Consider the following 17,503-nt stretch of genomic DNA (forward strand, 5'->3'; position numbering starts at 1 on the left):
TTCTGGCCTCTGCTCACAGGGCCTCTGTCCCAGGATTGACCGCAGCCTTTTCTTCCCTTGTCAACATTCCCTGTGCCTTTCAGAGGTTGCTCTCTTCTCTGCAATTCAACCCTGTCACGTGTGATGGTGGTCAGCGTGCTGATGGTCAGTTACTTGGGGACTCCCAGGAGCCATGCTGATTCTCCTGAGTCATTCGGGGTTACAGAACTGTCAAGCACTGCAGGAAGCCCATTCACGTGAGTTCAACACAGCATTACATCACTTTCATTTTATTTTTGAATTTTCAGTGGAGAAATTATTTGTAGCACACTGTTCCAGATTTTAGGCCGCCTGCTTTCCTCACCACCATTTCCTTGTTGGCTCTGGTGCTTGTTTTAAGAACCAGGTTTCCTCTCTGGTCATTTGTAGCAGCTGGGCTTGCCGAATCCTTGATTTGCATTTGAAGCAGAATGCTTCTTCGTGATGTCAAACTGATTTTCCTTGTCATGTCTGAATATTTCTTGTACACTCAGCAACAGTTTCAAGTGAAATGCTCTTGTCCAATTTCGGTTAACTAATATTTGCTGATCTCCTGCTTTCATGCTGAGGGCAGTTTCTTCTTCCTGTAATAAATGTTAGCAATTTGCATTTACTATGGAAGGTACTAATCCGAGGTGCTTTTGTTCTTAACAGTTTTAATACAAATCACCCATTAAAATGTACAGCGGATTTTACTCTATGCCCAGAAATGTGCATCCCAGTCAATCTTAGAATATTTTCTTCCCCCCAACAGGAAACCCAGTACGCATAAGCAGACATTATCAACTTCCCCATCCTCCCCAAGCCCCAGGGAGCCACTCTTCTGTCTCTGTGGATTTGCCTGTGCTGAACATTTCATGCAAATCGAGTCACTTCATGTAAGTGGAACCATCTATTTTGACTGACTTCTTTCACACTGAGTAACGTTTTCAATGTTTGTCCATGTTGTGGCCTGAGTCAGTACTCTATGCTTTGCTATTGCTGAATAATATTTCACTGTATGGCTGGGCCCCTTTATTTACCCATTCATCACGTGATAGTCATTTGGGTTGTTTCTGTTTTTTGGCTCTGAAAATTAATGGCGAAAAGTAATGGTGAATATTCCTGTAGGAGTTTTTATGTTAACATTTGTTTTCAGTTCTCTTACTTGTGTGCCCAGGAAGCAGAATTGCTGGATCATTCAGAAGCCAAATGTTCAACTCTCTGAGGACGTGCCAGGATGTTTTCCAAAGTGGTCACGCTGTGTTACATCCTCACCAGCAATGGCTGAGGGCTCTGCTTCCTCTGTGTCCTCATTAGTGCTTGTTAATCTTTTTTTGATTTTAACCTATTGTAGTGAATGTGAAGCGGTTTCTCCTAGTTGTTTTGACTTGATTTCCTTTAGAGCTAATGTTATTGAACACCGTTTCATTGTGCTTATTGGCCATTTGTATATTTTCCTTGAAAAATATCTTTTCAGATTCTTTTTTCATTTTTTAATTGAGTTGCCTTTTTATTGTTGAGCTGTGGAATTTTTTTTTTGATACACAAATTCCTTATCAGATAAATGATTTGAAAAAATTTTCTCCTGAGTGTTGTTTTTTCACTTTCTGGATGGTGTCTTTTGAAGCAAAGTTTTAAAGTTTAATGAACTCCAATTTATCTCTGTTTTCATTTTTCCTTGTGCTTTTGGGGTAATATTTAATATCTGATGTATTTTATTAAAACTTGTATATATAAAATAACTTAATTCTTAGGACCGTTCTAGGAGATGGGTGCGGTTGTTGTCCCCAGTCTATGCATCGGAGACTGAGATGCAGAGAATTTGACTGACATATTAGTGTCAAAGCTACACAGTGCTGTGGGAATTCAGACCCTCATGTTTTTCCCTAGCATCTGAGCTCAACACCACCATGCTCCAATCTTTCCAGGAAACGTTAATGAAAAAATCTTTACTTTTTTGATTTCTTGTTAGATTTTTTTCTTATTGGGGACCTCAAATTCTCATTTTCTTTTCGGATATCAGTGTCGATTTATTTTAGGTCTCATGTAGGGAGAAGCATTGCTATCAGTTAACTTCTTTATTACTCACTCTCCAGTGATGATTGTTGCCAGTTGATCTAATCAAGTCATGCTTAAGTCTTTCCTGCTCATGACACTAACAGCAGAGTCATGACTTATAGAATGCTCAAAGAAGAAAGTACTTGATTGATTTTATTTTGCCAACAAATCAAACCAATCAGATAAAACACTGGTGTTGACACAGACTATAAACCCTCCAGAATAGGGTCACTGTCTTCATTGTGTTTCATTTGTTGGGTCACAGTGTCTGGATAGTGCCTTGCTGTCCAGCAGTTTTGTGAGGATACGGTGCTCGTGAATCATTGTAAGGACAGAATTTTGACAACAGACTGTGTTGTTCATTTCACGACGGGAAAGGTAATATAGAATTACTGTTCAGATCTGTTTTAAAATTAAGCTTTGAATTTTGAGAATAGTTCAAGAAGCCATACAAAGGTCTTTTTCACTAATTTTAGATCTATCTTAGACACATTATGTTTACATAGCAGAGTAACTTATCAAGTAGATTTGACAAAAGGAGTGTTATATTGATTATTTGTTTTAGTTGAAATATTCTACCAGGGATAAAGTCATAAGTGCCCATAAATGAACAAATATATTTGTATTTAAATGCAACATGGGAGCAGACTGCATATGTTTCTATATAATATATATGACTGTGTGTTTTAATCTGCCTGTCAGTGTTTTTTATAGTTTTTCAGCAATGTTATAACTTCAGAATTCTTTTAAGTTATTCACTCCCGATATTACTGCAGTTTGTACTGTGTATTCTATCTTATGGATGGGATTCCACTGTCCCCTCAGTGAGGAATTTCCTCTCCTATTGTGTTAGGAGCAGAGTTAAAGGAACTGTGATTTCTAGGCCTTTGCTCTCCATGTGTTTGCAGTTGGCTCTCAGTCACGATTTTCCCTTTCCAGAGTTTTTATTGTTAAATTAGAATTTCTGAAAATAACTATTAATATGTTGCATTGGTCTCCCTAGAAACTTGACGTCTTTGTGCTTTTCAGTTTTCAATTTATGAAAAATGCAAATGCACTCTTGTTTTTAAGTTGTCCTTTTTCAATAGATATTTATCTCTTAATTGATAGAATAATTTTTTCCCAATGAATGAATCGGTGTGCATGTTTTAAAGGATAACTTACTTTTTATTTTTCTTATTGTAACAGTAATATTCATTGTAGAGAATTTAGTAAATAAGGATTAACACAGTAATAACTTCACAATGGCCTCTAATCTCACCTGGAGATACAGTTGTAAGGTTTGAAATTGAGAATTATAAGTCCTCTCAAATTTTTCTTTTTCAAGTACGTATTGGTTACTGAGATCCTCGAATTCCCATATGAATTGTAGCAGCAGATAGTCAGTTTCTGCAGAGGAGCCCGCTGGGATTGTGATCGAGACCACGTTGAATATACGGATCGCTCTGGGGAGCACTGCCATTCCAAGAGCACTTTCTTTTGATAGGGGAATGTGTGTGGAGTGTCTGTCCTGGTATTTAGGTCTTCTTTAACTTTTTTTTTCAACAATGCTTTGAGTTTACAGAGTATTATTTTACTTTAATTATCTTTGCCTTTATATTGAGGACAAGTGTGCAAGGTACCGGGATCAGAAGTGTATTTGAGCCCCGCAACTTGCTGCCACCATGGACGCTGCGCTCTTGCTTCACCCGCTGTACAATCTTGCACAGAATACGACCTCAGTAACTCTCTCTTGAATGAATGATTATATGATTGTTGGATGATGCTTGAGAGTCCTTGTGATGATTTTTTTCCCCAGCCTTTCCCCAGTTCTTAACTATGCCCTTTCTCTTCCTAAACTCCAGCCTGGGTTTCAGCCTGCCTGTGGCATTGATTTTCCTTGTCTGTGGACTCTTCCTTTCACTGGTTCCCGATAATGTTACATGTGGGCTGTGGAAACTTGCTAGATGTCAAGAAAGAGCTAATCCATTGTAGGCCAGTATTTTTAGAGTTTGTTATTGTTTTATTGATTGAAATTAAATGAGGCTGCCCCCTGAGCCCTCCCGTGAGCACTTTTGACCTTCCTACAGCTGATACTGCTCTAGTTGCTGCATGTGCCCTTTCCCCAGCCTTGATTTTGTAATTGAATAAGTCACCATCACTGGAGCCCTCTCTTTAAAAGATAAAGAGAACATTTGCTCCTTTTCCCTGTTTGGAGACTTCGATGAGATGAGATCCCAGATAAAGAATGGAGCCCCACCTCTTTCTGACCCCCGCTGTTTCCGTTCCTTTCTTCAGGGGAAAAGAGTACAATTCAACAGTATAAAGATTGATTGTGAGCTAATGAGATAGACAAGACAACCGATCATTTATTAAATAACCTTTCATGATAGAAACAAATGTATTATACACACAAACAGCACACAAAGCACTGTAGTACCATGGTTACAATCGTGGGTCCGAGTTCGTGTCCTGCTCTGGAGAGACCAGTCCTGTGAGATGGAGAACTGGTAAGTCGGCTTAGCCTCTCCAGAACTGGTTTTCTGTCCTGCAGAGACGGGGCTCGCTAGGCGTCCCCCCCGTAGAGGTGCTGTGGGGTGTAAATGACGCGCGTGGGCAGCCTGAGCACAGCTGCTCATTCCTCGTAAGTGCAGGGTAGCATAGCTTTTGCGGTGATGGCTTTATGACCGCCCCATGTAGACTGTCAGTGCTCTGAAGGGATGCCTTGTGGTTTGGAGATGGGATTCTCACTTCTGTAAATACCCAAGTGTAGTGTTATTGGGTCCTGCTGATTTCAGTCTATTCTTTAGAAAGTACATATTGTAGATATATTTTTCAAGCATGCGTGCTTTTTTTCTTTTACTATTTAAAGTTCTACCCTCTCATCTCTTGGTATTACTTTTCATGGAATCCAGGAAACAGTCCTAAGCTACCTGCCTCTTCACACTTTTCCGTGGTGGTTTCCTTCCCTGATTAGAAGAGGGTTTTGCATAGGAAATTTTATTTGTTCCCCTTTTCTTGGAGTCTCTCTCTCTGTCTGCCCATCTCTCACCTCTCAATCTGTCCATTTCTCAACCCACTGCTTCTTCTGACATGTTCCAAAACGCATTTCAGGTAGCTTACAGAAGAACAGATACCAAATAAACAGGTGAGAAAATGGGGCCCAGTTCAGACAGTGAGGCTAGGAGGCGAGCCTGTGTGAGGATTGCAGGCGTGAGACACATGTCTCTGCCATGTGACTTATAAGATCGACAGCAGCAGTGTGCTTCAAGCTCCCAGCAGACACAAGGAAGCAGGATTTGAGGGAGATGCTTACTGGCTGTGAAATAAATAAGTGACTTAGGAGAAGCCCAGCCTTTCCAGCTACTAAGGCTTAGGAGAATATTTTGAGTGTCTTCCAAAATCAGAGTATGGCATCTTTTCTTTTTCAGAGTTCTATGTATAGTTGGTTACATTCTATACCTGGAAATTTCTCCAAAACTGCTTCCCACGTGAGTCCCATGGCTCGGGGATTGGGTGGTTCTGCTCATTGATGGGGGTTGGCCAGAAACAGAAAATGAGAGCCTCAAAGGGGCCTGGGATTTGTCAGTTATGTTTTGTCAGTGCTGTAGGGTTCAAGAAATGCTTTCACCGTTTCTCTCCATCTGAGGCGGCAGCGTAATCTCTTACCAGCATCAGGAGCTCAGGGCCACGGGATGGTGGGGGCTGACTGCACTGCCGTCAAGACAGCTGAGCTAGTCACTGCAGGTGTGGTTCTTTTACATACTGCATTTCATGTTCTTTACTAGAATGTTTCAACAGGGAGTTAATTAACTGAGTTAATTAACATTTAATAAATATGATCTTTGTTGAAAAGACAGTTATAGGCAGAATATAAGCTGTGAAGTCTTTAAAAACGGTTTCATTACTGAAATTTCATTTGGGGAGATACACGGTTTATCTTATATATGGCTCTCTTTTAAAGTAACAAAGAAACAAGACAGAAAAGGCAGAGGATGATTTCTGTTCTTCCTCTCGGCTTGCAGGTGCCCTCACCCCCAGTAGCATCAATCAAGACACCAGCACTGACACTGGCCGTGCTCAGAACTGCCTCAGCCCTGAAGACACTGCTGACAAATAGAAGGGGGCCACGCCCTGTTACAGCAGGTGCTCTCACTTTGTGGGTCCTTATGTAACTTCGTGGTGTTAATCAGGATCGCCCGTCCTACATTGTGTGATGCTGCTGCTTTGTCTCCTAGTTACTTGTTTCTCTAAGTATTCTTGTATTATTCTCCAATGCATAGTACTACACACCCAAAAATGCTTTTTTCAGATGAAAAAGAATGTGCATTTAAAATAATAACTCTGAAAAGGGGGGCAAAAGAGGCTATCCTTGTCCCGCTATTCAAAGATAATAATTAAGACGTTAACGTATATTTTCATCAGTGTGGATCACCTCTGTCATAAAAAACCAGAGAGCACTCTGTGACTGTTTACTGTGTGGACACCTCCATTTTCCATTTGGCTTTTTATATGTTTTTCTACAATATTCTATCTCCTCTGGCATGATTTTTGATGACCAGTATAGCATTCTGTCTTGTGGAGGCATTGTCAATTTTACTTCGGACTTAAATAAACTTTTAAATTCCAAGTATACTTAACTGAAATACTGAAAAGAGAACTGTGGTGGTACAGGAAGGCCCTACCTCCCTTCCCCTTATTTCCGAAGAGTAAAAACTGTTGAAAATTTGATATATATATTTCATGACCTTTATGCCTATGACATACATATATACACACATATGAGAATTCCATGTATACGTGTGTGTATATATGCTTTATTTAAAAATGAGACCATACTATATGTTTTTCTGCAGCTCGCTTTAATCACTCAGGTGTATATCATAGACGTCCTCCCACTCCAGACTCACCCGGTCCTTTCAGATAGAGTGGAGGGGTCTCCTGATTTGCGGGTGTGGTCTCTTTCCCACGCACAACTTTGGTGAGAGAATGCTGTGGACAAGGCCCTGGACCACGGCGAAACGCTGGCTCCCTCATTGCTCGCAGCTCGTCGTGATTTACCGCATCATTGTCTTGATGGTGGACAGTTAAATTTTCTCCATTTTCCACTGTCAGAAAGGATATTTGACTGGCATCCTTCTTGTACAGACATTCCTGTGATCTTTTATGAGTATTCCCTTAGTTAAGGCTTCTGGAAATTTAGTCCCTGGATGTGACATTTACATTCATCACAGACTCCATTCAAGTAACTCTAGAAATTCCTTCCATAGGGGAATGAAAAGATGCACAATTACTTATGTAACCAATTCTCTATTGCTGGATATGATTTCACTTCAGTTTTTCTTCCCACCATTGTAAACAGTGCTGTGTAAATGCCCTGATGGGTACATCTTTTTGGACCTAATTTGTTTTTTCCTAAAGGAAACGATTCCTAGAAGTGGTGTTGAGTCAGTGTGTACGTACGTTTTTCAGAGTTTACATATCCATTGACATGTCGTCCTCTGAAAATGTCGCTCATGGTTTCTTCTCCCACAGATGGACACTAGATAGAATATCTTTTAAAAATATTTGCCAATATGATGAGCAAAAGTGCTTTTTCATTGTTTTAGTTTGCATTTGATGACCAGTGAGGTATTGAGCATTTTTCACTCATTAGCCATTTGACTTTTTTAAAATGAATGATTCCTTTTATCCTTTGCACACATTTAAGTGGGGGAGCTTCTTGTTGGTTTGTGACAGCTCTTTGTATGTTATGAACATTAACTTCTTGTCTTCAACAACATGTATCACAGAGCTTTTTCTTGTCATTTCTTTCCTTTCATTTTGTTTAGGAGGATTTTTATTTTGGTAGTGTCTCAAAATATTCTTATGATAATAAATGTATTCCTTATGTGTTTTATCTTTGAAATTATTCTTAAAAATAATTTCTTATACTGGAATAAATCTCCTCTGTAGGTTTTTTTTAATCTCTAAGATGGAGATGATAATAGTACTTGTTAATGTAAGGGTAAGTTGAGTTAATAAGAGCAAAGTGTTGTATTTGCTGTTATTAGTACTTTTTTATATTTACATCACTGTCTGTAAATTATCTTGTGGTCCTTATGAGAGGAATAGTATTTATTCTTTCTAGGTGATTGTCTGATTGTCTCAGGACAATTACTGAAGTCATACTTTTCTCTTTGATTTGAAATCCCACCTTTACAAAATACTTGTGTACACTAGAGTCTCTTTTTGAGCTCATGGTTCCCTTCTGTCAATCTGCCTTTCTTACTCCAGCACCATAACTTACATATTGTAAAAATTTATTTAATAATTGGCAGTCTGAATTTTTTTCATTCTTTTCTTCCATCCCAAATTTTCTTGTCTAGTATTATGATTTTATTATTCCTGAAGAATTCCAAAATATTTTGTTCAAGTTAAAAAAAATCAGATTGTAGTTGTCATGGGAGTTTTCAGTAAGTTTTGAATTATTCTGATGAGAACTTACATTTTTACAAAACTGCTTTCCTCCATGCAATTTGTTGATGTCTCTACATTCTCACCTCTTACTTTACCCCTCAGTACAGCCCTGAAGTTTCTCCATTTAGAACATGGGCATTATTTTTTAACTTATTCCAGATTATTGTTTATGTTTTTGTCAATTTTGTAAGTGAAAATTTTTTGCTATTATATTTTTAAACGCTTAAAACTGAAATTTAGAAAGGAAGATTCGGTTTGTAAATACTCACTTTGTAATTTGTCATTTAAAATTGTAAGTATTAAGTAGTTGTTCCAGAATCCTTTCTTTTTTGTTTTTAAAAATTTGTGTCGAAGATTCTCAAAATGTTCATAGCTAAGTAGTATAGGTGGGGAGACAGATGGAGAGAGGTAGTGTGGCTCATGTACAAACTGTGAGCAGTTTCATGGCTGCCTTTAGGCTGGAGAAACCACAGAAGAGCCCAGGTTAGACAAGGAATGGCTTTGTATGCACTTGAAAGCCAGCTTTCCTGCCTGTATGGTGAAGCCTGGTGGGCGTGGCAGGTAGATGATCAAGGTCTGATCAAGGTCATTTGCTGCACAGAGCGCTGTGTCTGTGAGAAATGGTGACCATTGCCATGGCAAATGCTTGGTGCCAGGAACAATGCAGGGGAGCTGGGGAGCCTGTGTTAAGGATTTTCCAGTCCTGGGAGTGGGAAGATCAGACTCTGCATTCAGATCTGAGTTTGAATTAATCCTCTTTAGTTTACTGGACCTCTGACTTTTGTCAAGTTATGCATCCTGTTTGAACTCCTGCTTTGTTGTCTCTCAAAACAGAAGAATTACAGCCTGCTGCTAGAGTGTTTGATCAGGGTAAATGATTTGTGTCTATAAGATGCCACGTACAGTCACAAGCTCAGTGAGCAATGAGCTGTCCCCTCTTCTCCTGCAACTCAGTGCTCGATAAGTCATCAGCAGAAAGCGAGTCCCTAATTTGTATGTGGTGCAAGGAAGAACAAAACTAACGTCTTGCCTTTCCCTGGCAGTATTCTTAGTTCTTTGCTTCATGTACCTCTTTCCTCCTTCACTCTCCCCTTTCACCTCCTCCACCAAGAGCCTGAGAGTCTCTCAGAACACTAGATTCAAATTATTTAAATGGTGGCTCATTCCCATGAAATGACAGTGACTTAAAAAAACTGTACACATCCCAGAATTCATTGTATTTGATTTACACACACACACACGTGCACACACACACACACACACATCAGGCTACCTCCCATTTGCTGAGGGAGAAGGGCCACTTTTTCTGAGTTTTCATTTACTCAGCGTGAGAGCAGTCTCTTAAGCAGAATTTCACCTGGCTTCGTGCATGGTTTTTTAAATTGGATTTCTGCTTTTTGTCCATAAAAATATTCTCCTATTAGAAGACAGGAAGTGGAGACATAGATATTCTGCTGAGATATTGGTGTTATCATATTTGAGTTTTAATGGACATAAGGCGGCATAGAGTCATACATTATTATGGATGAGAATCCTTGATGATGTAACTTAGACAAGAATCTGGGTCTCCTGCCATCGTGTCCACGCGGGTGAAGAGGCAACTGGGTGGGGGATGGCAGGGAACCTTCTTGCTTGAGTTCCAGGTTCTTGTTAGTTTTCATTGCTCAGCTGCCTTTAGTTTATGTCCATGAGGCCTCTCATGGGAAGGTCACTATGTCCTGAGAGACTGAGTTACTAATCAGCAGAAAGCTCTGGACCCACTCATATTTTCCAGAGTTTTTCTGCTGACCTGCTGACACTTTATATAAATGAGACCTAACAAACTACTGGATATAAAATCCTTATTGTTATCATTTGCCCTCGAGTTCCATAGGAATGGGGTGCTGTCTCAGGCTGTCTAAGGCTAGATCTGAACAAAGATAGGGTGATAGGCTCTGCTGCTGGACCCTCCCCAGTCAAATGGGATTTCCACCTTAGTTTTTAGAATCAGGCAGATGAGTTCAAATCTTGTCTTTACCAGTTATTAGCTTTGTGACCTTGGGGAAATAACTACTTTTTTGGTTCCAATTTTCTTTATCTGTAAATAAGTTCAGTATTTATTTTAGGGTTTTTGTTTTAGAATTGAATGTGCTAATTCCCTAATTTATTCCTAAAATACTGATCACATGGTTCTATGCTGGTGCCTTAGTAGTTGATTGCTAAGGGACTCAACAGTGAGAATGGGGGTGGAGCCCCCTGGATCATACAGCTTATATTCCAGGATATGCTTGTAAAAGACAAGATTGCAGTGGATTTTTAGTAAATGTCCATTCCTTTCCTAATCCCCATTGATTGTGTATATATCTTTATACTAATATATGAACAATTTTTTGCAGTTTAAATCTCTTTGTAGTATTTAAAGAATGTAGCTATAACAAAAATACGTGAAATAAAATGACTTGACTTTTATTTTCCTTTCAATAAGCAAAACAAAATAAAATAGAAAAGAAAAGAAAAAGTATTGAAGGAGTAGAAATAATTTTATTTCCGTGGAATCAACTCCCTATGTTAGGTTTTTCCATTGTGTTGTTCAACATCATATAAAATTGACAGGTTGTGACTTCAGTGTTGATAGCTAGGTGAGTATAGTTTCTTTTTGTGGTTGTCTTTGATGAATTATTTGCACTAGATCATAAATGATGTGCATGTTACATATTGGAAATGAGGAAACATTGGAGACATACTACCTCCAATGCAGTCATTTTGTTACTGAGTCCAAACTCGTTCTGCTCGCCACATGACAGGCCAATAAACCGGGAGATGAGGTGTTGGAGCAAGGAATAGTGACTTCACTTGCAATGCTGGCAGACCCAGAAGACGGCAGACTGATGTCCTGGAGAACTATCTTCCCCAAGTAAGAATTCAGTCTCCTTTTATACTAAAAAGGGGCGGGGTTGTGGTTGGTTGTTGCATACTTCTTGCTTTATGAATTGTTTGTCCTTTGAATCCGCTGTTCTTGCAGCTGTCCATGTGGATCAAATCATGGTACCCCTGTAAAACCTCCAAAAAAACAAAGGCTATTCTCTATTATGCAACTTGCCATCTCTACAGAAGTGCAGATGAGCTAACATTTTTAAAGATCAGGGCCAGGAGAATAGGCTTTCCTGCAGATTTCAGGCTAAAGGCAACTTTCTTTTTCAAATGGTGCAGAGTTACCAAGTCTGAGCCTAGGAAACAGGGCACAGGTTTAAACTCAAAGGAACAGATTTAACATAGGGTAAAAACTGTACATTTTATTACAATTCCGTTTCCAGCTTCATAGATAATATTAGTAAGAAATACGAGCAATTTTGTATTTTTGCTTCTTAATAACCGATAAGTGTACCAACTATATTTTGTGAGCAGGGATGCTGTGCAGGCATTGGGGTGACAGCAAACTCTTGTAGGGGGTGGCCGACCCTGCAACATCTCTGATGCCCCGTGAGTGTTGGTGAGGGTCCCCGTAGCCAGGGGCTCTCTTCAGGAACCAGCATATGGGCATTGACCTCTGGAGACCTCTTTTTCGGCTGCAGGAATTTTTTTCAGATATTGAGATTGAAAAATCACTCCAGCTGGGAATAATTAGGGAAAAAAACAAAAGGAAAAGGGTTTGGAGTAGAGTAGAAGAGTAGGACATAAGATCACGGAGCCTGAGTGCTTGGCAGCGGGGCCTCGGGAGAGAGGGGAGCAGAGGTGGGGAGGGGCCTGGCTCCAGAACCAGCTCCTGTAATTGCCCCCGCACGCAAGCCACATAGCTTTAAATTGGCCTGGGCCACCTCTCTGGGCTGGATATCACCCTGGGCAGAACCGTGGTATCTGTAAAGTAAAATGACTTCACAACTATTGCACAGAGCTGCAGGTGTAAGAGAGCCTAAGCCTGTCTCAGAGTGCAGGGGACAAGCGGAAAGGAATGGCAAAATTTCCACTGACAATTGAAATTTTGTTAAATAGCCTGCTACAGTTGTTTGCATCACTTGAATGAATGCAGGCATATTTCTGTGGGCATTTATAGGTTCACTGAACCCCACCAGCCCCTCTTGCCCCCATCGGAGATGGGCTTTCTCAAGCACAGTGCCCCTCCTGCTTGGGTGGAAAACGCTGCTGGTCCTTGCCTGGGGCCGGGCTGCTGCAGGGCACTGAATCCCCGAGGCACGGCCTGTGAGACACGACAGGAACATCTCTGCTCTTGACTGGGTGCCTCCGTTTCCCCTGCAGTGTAAAAATGCCGATGACTGAGTTAGAAGCATGCTTCCAAGCTGTCCATGTCCTTGGCATCCAGAAGCGGAGCCTGGAAGCTTTCGAATTTATCCAGAATGCGGTTTACATTCACCTTCAGCAGGTGAGTGTATGTCCTTACACAAGTGGAGGAATTACTGCAGTTTTCCTGGAACTTTCTCACTACAAGTCCATTTGATTTTTCTGTGCTAGGATTCAGTATGGCCTGCTAAAAACTCTGGAGTGAGATCTTGAAACCCTGATGAAGAGCATTATTTATTTCATTTCTCTATATGATACTCTTTTACTTTTAAAATTCAGAATTTTTGGTTGTTTCAAAAATTTTTGGGGGGGTTGGAGAATCATGTTTGCTCTTACCATCTTTGCAACCTGTTGCTTTGTGCCTCTCACCTGTCTTCTGTCACTTGTGAGGCGGTTCCATTTGTGACCCTGTCCGGGTTGTTCATGTTATAAAACATAAAGCCTGTAAAAGTACAGTCCCTTTTCCTCCGAAGACATTCCACAAATACTCCTTTAACCTGGGTGTGGTTTTAAGAAGACAGAATCTTTAGAACATGTCCTTGCAGGTTGCTAGTGCAAAATCCCAAAATCAATAGTCTAGCTCAACATCTAAAATCTTTCTAATTTACCTTGGAATTGTATGGATAATTGAAGCAGTTTGCTAAGAACTCAGACCAGGTTTAGAATACAGGCTGGTGTAGCTCAGCAGGTCCTCCCAAGCTGATGCTCTGCCAGAGGGCGGGGCCGAGGGGAGAGGGCGGGGTCGAGGGGAGAGGGCGGGTCCTGCCCTCCCTGAGGTGACAATTTCATGGCAAAGACTTTCACCTGGTGAAGAACTTGGAGTTTCTTCTAAGAAGAGTGGGTCTGAAAAGAGTCCAAAAAGCGCGGGAGTGACAAAGTCCCATTTGTCTCAAGTAGGGGAGAGTGGCTGTGGGGCCACGTAGGAGACTCATGTGTCCAGGTGGGCAGTGTTGGTGGCTTCCACTTGAGCGGTGGGACGGTCAGTGTTTAAAAGCGAACATATTGAAGGCATGTTTAGATGGTAAAAAGGAAAGGATGAAGGCTGTCTGTGAATGTAGGATGGAATAAGGCCCAGGTTTCTGGGTGGATTAATGAGGTAAATGATGGTCCTTCTGTGCTCTGAGGAGGGAAAGCTGCAGAGGGAGTTCTGCGGAAATCTGATGAGTTCAGCTGTGGGTAAAGTGAAAGGTTGTTAGATGTGTGGTCTGGGAGCTCAGGTGAGAGCCAGTAGTGAGTAGGGGGAGGTGAGAGGGACTTTCAAATAATTTTGTATTGTGAACATACAAATAAGTATGAGTAATGACACATTTAACACCTCTATATTCTGGATTTAAAGCCCAGTAACATTTTGCTATACTGACTGCAGAGGTTCTTAATATTTTTTAATAGAAATAAGTAGAAACAAAATAGTGGAGTTAGTGAGCATCTTAGAGTAGATGTGTGTCCTTGTATGTATTTTTATACCTCATCTGTTTATAACCATAATCTACAAAAAGTTATCTTGCTTAGCATAAGAGTTAAACACAGGGACGTGACACACATTGTTGGGGGTTGAAGCTGATCTTCTCGGGCAAATTATGGACCCTCTCTTTGCCTTAGTTGCATCGTCTGTGACTGCCCCAGGGCCCCTCATCACAGCTGATTTCCTAGAGTAGATGTTGGGAGGGAGGCTGCTGAAGGGAGTAAGAGGTGGCAACTGCTAGGGATATTGAAGAGAGACAAAAACAGATTAAAGCCGATAAACTGAGTACAAATACCCTCTAAATAGAAGGAATCCCGCAGTGTTTTGAGCCGCTTATAATAAGGGAAAGAAAATCATGTGGATCCAAATCTCTTGAGCATATGAGTATTGTGGGTGGGAGGGTGTCATTATAAAAGTGTTGAGAAAAGGCCTCTTTGTTTTCCTTGACATTACCAGTAAGGATGGGGAGCAGAAGCGAAACCCTCTGCTTCACAGTTGAAGGTGCTGTTTTGTGTGAAACTGACCAAAGTTTGGAAACCAGTCATCAGCGATGCTGGCAAATGAAGAGGCTTTTGGATTGGGTGGGGCACTTGCTGTGACTTCCAGGTGACCTGCTGGCTGGGGACTGTGTGGCGGGCAGTAGTTTTGCAGGGTAGCCCGGGCATAATCCCTGGCTCTGATGCTGCTGGTCTGATTAACAGACCTGGGCGCACACTGTCCTAATGGGGCAGCTCGGGATGTGGCCCTGCCGTGCTGAGAGCGAGAAGAGGGCTCCCCTGAGGAGGTGTCCCTGCGGAGAGTTGAAATGTACTCCTGCAGGGGAGGAAGAGCCTCTGAGCAGCGGGCCGGATGCACAGGCAAGACCAGCATGAGCACTGATGTTTCCGGGAGCCGGAAGTCATACAGTGGCCCAAACGGCCTTGTTCCTGAGAGACTGGAGGGAATAGATGCTGAAAAGGCAGGCTAGGGTCAGACCCTGTGGTGGGTTATGAGTGACAGGAGAGGATTGTTCAGGCAGGCATGAGACAACCCTGTGGGCGTCCCAGCTGGGGCGTCACGCCGAAGGGAAGAGCAGAGTTATAGACTTTGCCACTTATTAGCTGTGTGACTTTAAGCAATATCACCCCACCTCTCTCTATATATATCTTCATCTGTAAAGTGACACAGTGACAAGGTCGTGTCATCAGAAGTATTAGCTTAGCTCTGATCCTCTTTGTCGACTCCTGTCAGTGCTTCCCTGCAAGGTTCTGCAATGGCTGCTTTTACTCTGAGACAGGAGGGCGTAGAGGGACACTGTAATACCCGAGGGCAGGAAGGGGTTGCTTTAAAAGCAGACATGTAACAGCCTGCAGCTGCAGACCTGCAGGCAGTTTGGTTGACGGTCCTTGAGAGGACTTTGGAGGCCTTAGCGTCGTCTTAAGTCTTGTTTCCCCTTGGGGACCGGATTTGCCTTTGGGGATTGATGTTGAAGATTTGAGCTTCTGCAAAGCTGTTTTCAGAGATGGGTATATACGTAAAATGTCATATAAAATAAAATGATTTATTTAACGAGTGCGAATTTGTAGCTGTTAGGAACAGCTCTGTTGGCCTGGTCTCCACGGGGGACACCAAGGGTCAGCAGAGCGTGCAGGAGGGCAGGCAGCCTGCAGTGCTTCTGCGGGGTGTTCTCCCCAGCAGGGCGCTCTGCTGAGTTGAGTCTTCTACGAGTTTTGTTGCCAGAGGAGCAGACAGCAAATTAATGAGTTCTAGAGGGATTGTATAATGACAGGAAGAAATAGGAACCCGGAGATTTTCCGGACTAAAACACGCTTTGGTTCCTGATTCAGTGTGTTCCATTACAGAATTGATGAGTTGTGTCTATTCTGGAACGTCATTGAAATAAAAGTTCAGCCTATATTTTAAGGGCTTTGTTTTATTTGGCTGGAGGACTCGAGCCGGGATGACAGCCTCTCAGATCACTCTGAGGGACTGCTCCAAAGAGGTAGGGGAGGAGCTAGGATATATAGAAGCTTACAACAAAGACCAGGTAATTGGAACAATAAAACATTGCTTGTTATCTAAAGAAAACCAGATATCTCAAGTTCAAGTATTTACTGCTTTTCTATGTATGGTGAGAAGCAAACATTTGGGTCATTGAATTCATTCCTTTGGCAATCCCCTGGCTATCTAGGGCCAGTATCCTGTCCTTTCTTACTCTGAGTCTGCTCAGAGGGCACCACTGTGAGTGGCTGAGAGGCCGGGCTGTAGGCATGTACTCGCTGGGGGTTGGCAGCAGCCGCTGATGACTCGGATTCAGCATTCTTTGTTTACTGTCATGGTTGCAGTATTTTCATGCACATTGTAGTATTTTCATTCACAGTGCTCCCACTTGGTCCTAAATTCGACCAATATTTTGAGAGAAATTTCATGACCAATTTTGTCCCACGGTGCTAGGATGGCTCATTCCTAGTTCAGGTGAAGAATCTTCTGAGTTGCCATTCAAGGTGTTAGTTTTTTTTGTCAGGCCCTGTTGATACTAAAAGTTCTCTGGATCACCTGTCTTACTAGTCTATTATGATACAGAAAGTGTTTACCCATCTTTGCTCATTCCCATACCTAGAATCACACTATTATATTTATTTTATTCAGGGTTCTAAATTTTATCTGTTTCTTCAAGATGTTTAGCCATCATCAATCTTGTGGGCCTAGTTACACATTGGGAATTGTAACAGACAACAATTTTATAAAATAGACAGGATATAAGTAATACAGCTAGTAACGTTAATAAAGTCACGAGTAAGAATTTAATAGTCGAGAAGTTGTATTTTTGGGTTAAAATTTTGCTTGTGTTTCTGAGTTTGATCCTATGAGAAAGTTCATATTTATGGTCAGGGTCAGAGCAGGTATTAATTGGCCAGTTGAAATCTCCCACATTGTAAGATCAACAGTGGCCTAAACAGAACTATAAATTCTTTTTAGAATAACGTTTCTGAGGGCTATCTAGTTAGAGCCTTGGAGTAGGGAAACCCACCAAGGTAACACAGAAGTACTAGACATAGGTAATTTATCATAAACTTAACAAGTGGAGTAGATCATAATCAAAGGTTGGAGAAATTATCAAAGTAATTGGTATACAGTCCTGGTCCGGTGTCTTGGGTCAGCTGTCTAGCTCAGATGTCATCTTCTTCTCATCCTGGTCTGGTAGCTTTTTCTCCATTTGGGCATTGTTTTCAGGGGAGCAGCACTCGATAGGCCAGTGCAGTGCAGGGGATGTTTCAGATAGGAAATGAA

At 41.5% G+C, this 17,503-nt stretch overlaps 1 protein-coding gene across 1 annotated transcript in view; it reads left to right on the forward strand.

The window, feature by feature from the left end:
• Window positions 1-17,503, forward strand: part of LOC140692915 (uncharacterized) — a 61,211-nt gene that overhangs the window by 26,940 nt on the left and 16,768 nt on the right. The window contains exons 5-8 of the mRNA XM_072957125.1: window positions 773-896; window positions 5,469-5,528; window positions 5,687-5,784; window positions 6,063-6,183. Of these exons, the coding sequence (XP_072813226.1) occupies window positions 773-896; window positions 5,469-5,528; window positions 5,687-5,784; window positions 6,063-6,157 (377 nt within the window). The 3' untranslated portion in view covers window positions 6,158-6,183. The remainder of the gene's footprint in view (window positions 1-772; window positions 897-5,468; window positions 5,529-5,686; window positions 5,785-6,062; window positions 6,184-17,503) is intronic.

This window comes from Vicugna pacos, unplaced genomic scaffold (assembly GCF_048564905.1).
Source record: "Vicugna pacos unplaced genomic scaffold, VicPac4 scaffold_19, whole genome shotgun sequence".
Classification (NCBI taxonomy): Eukaryota; Metazoa; Chordata; class Mammalia; order Artiodactyla; family Camelidae; genus Vicugna; species Vicugna pacos.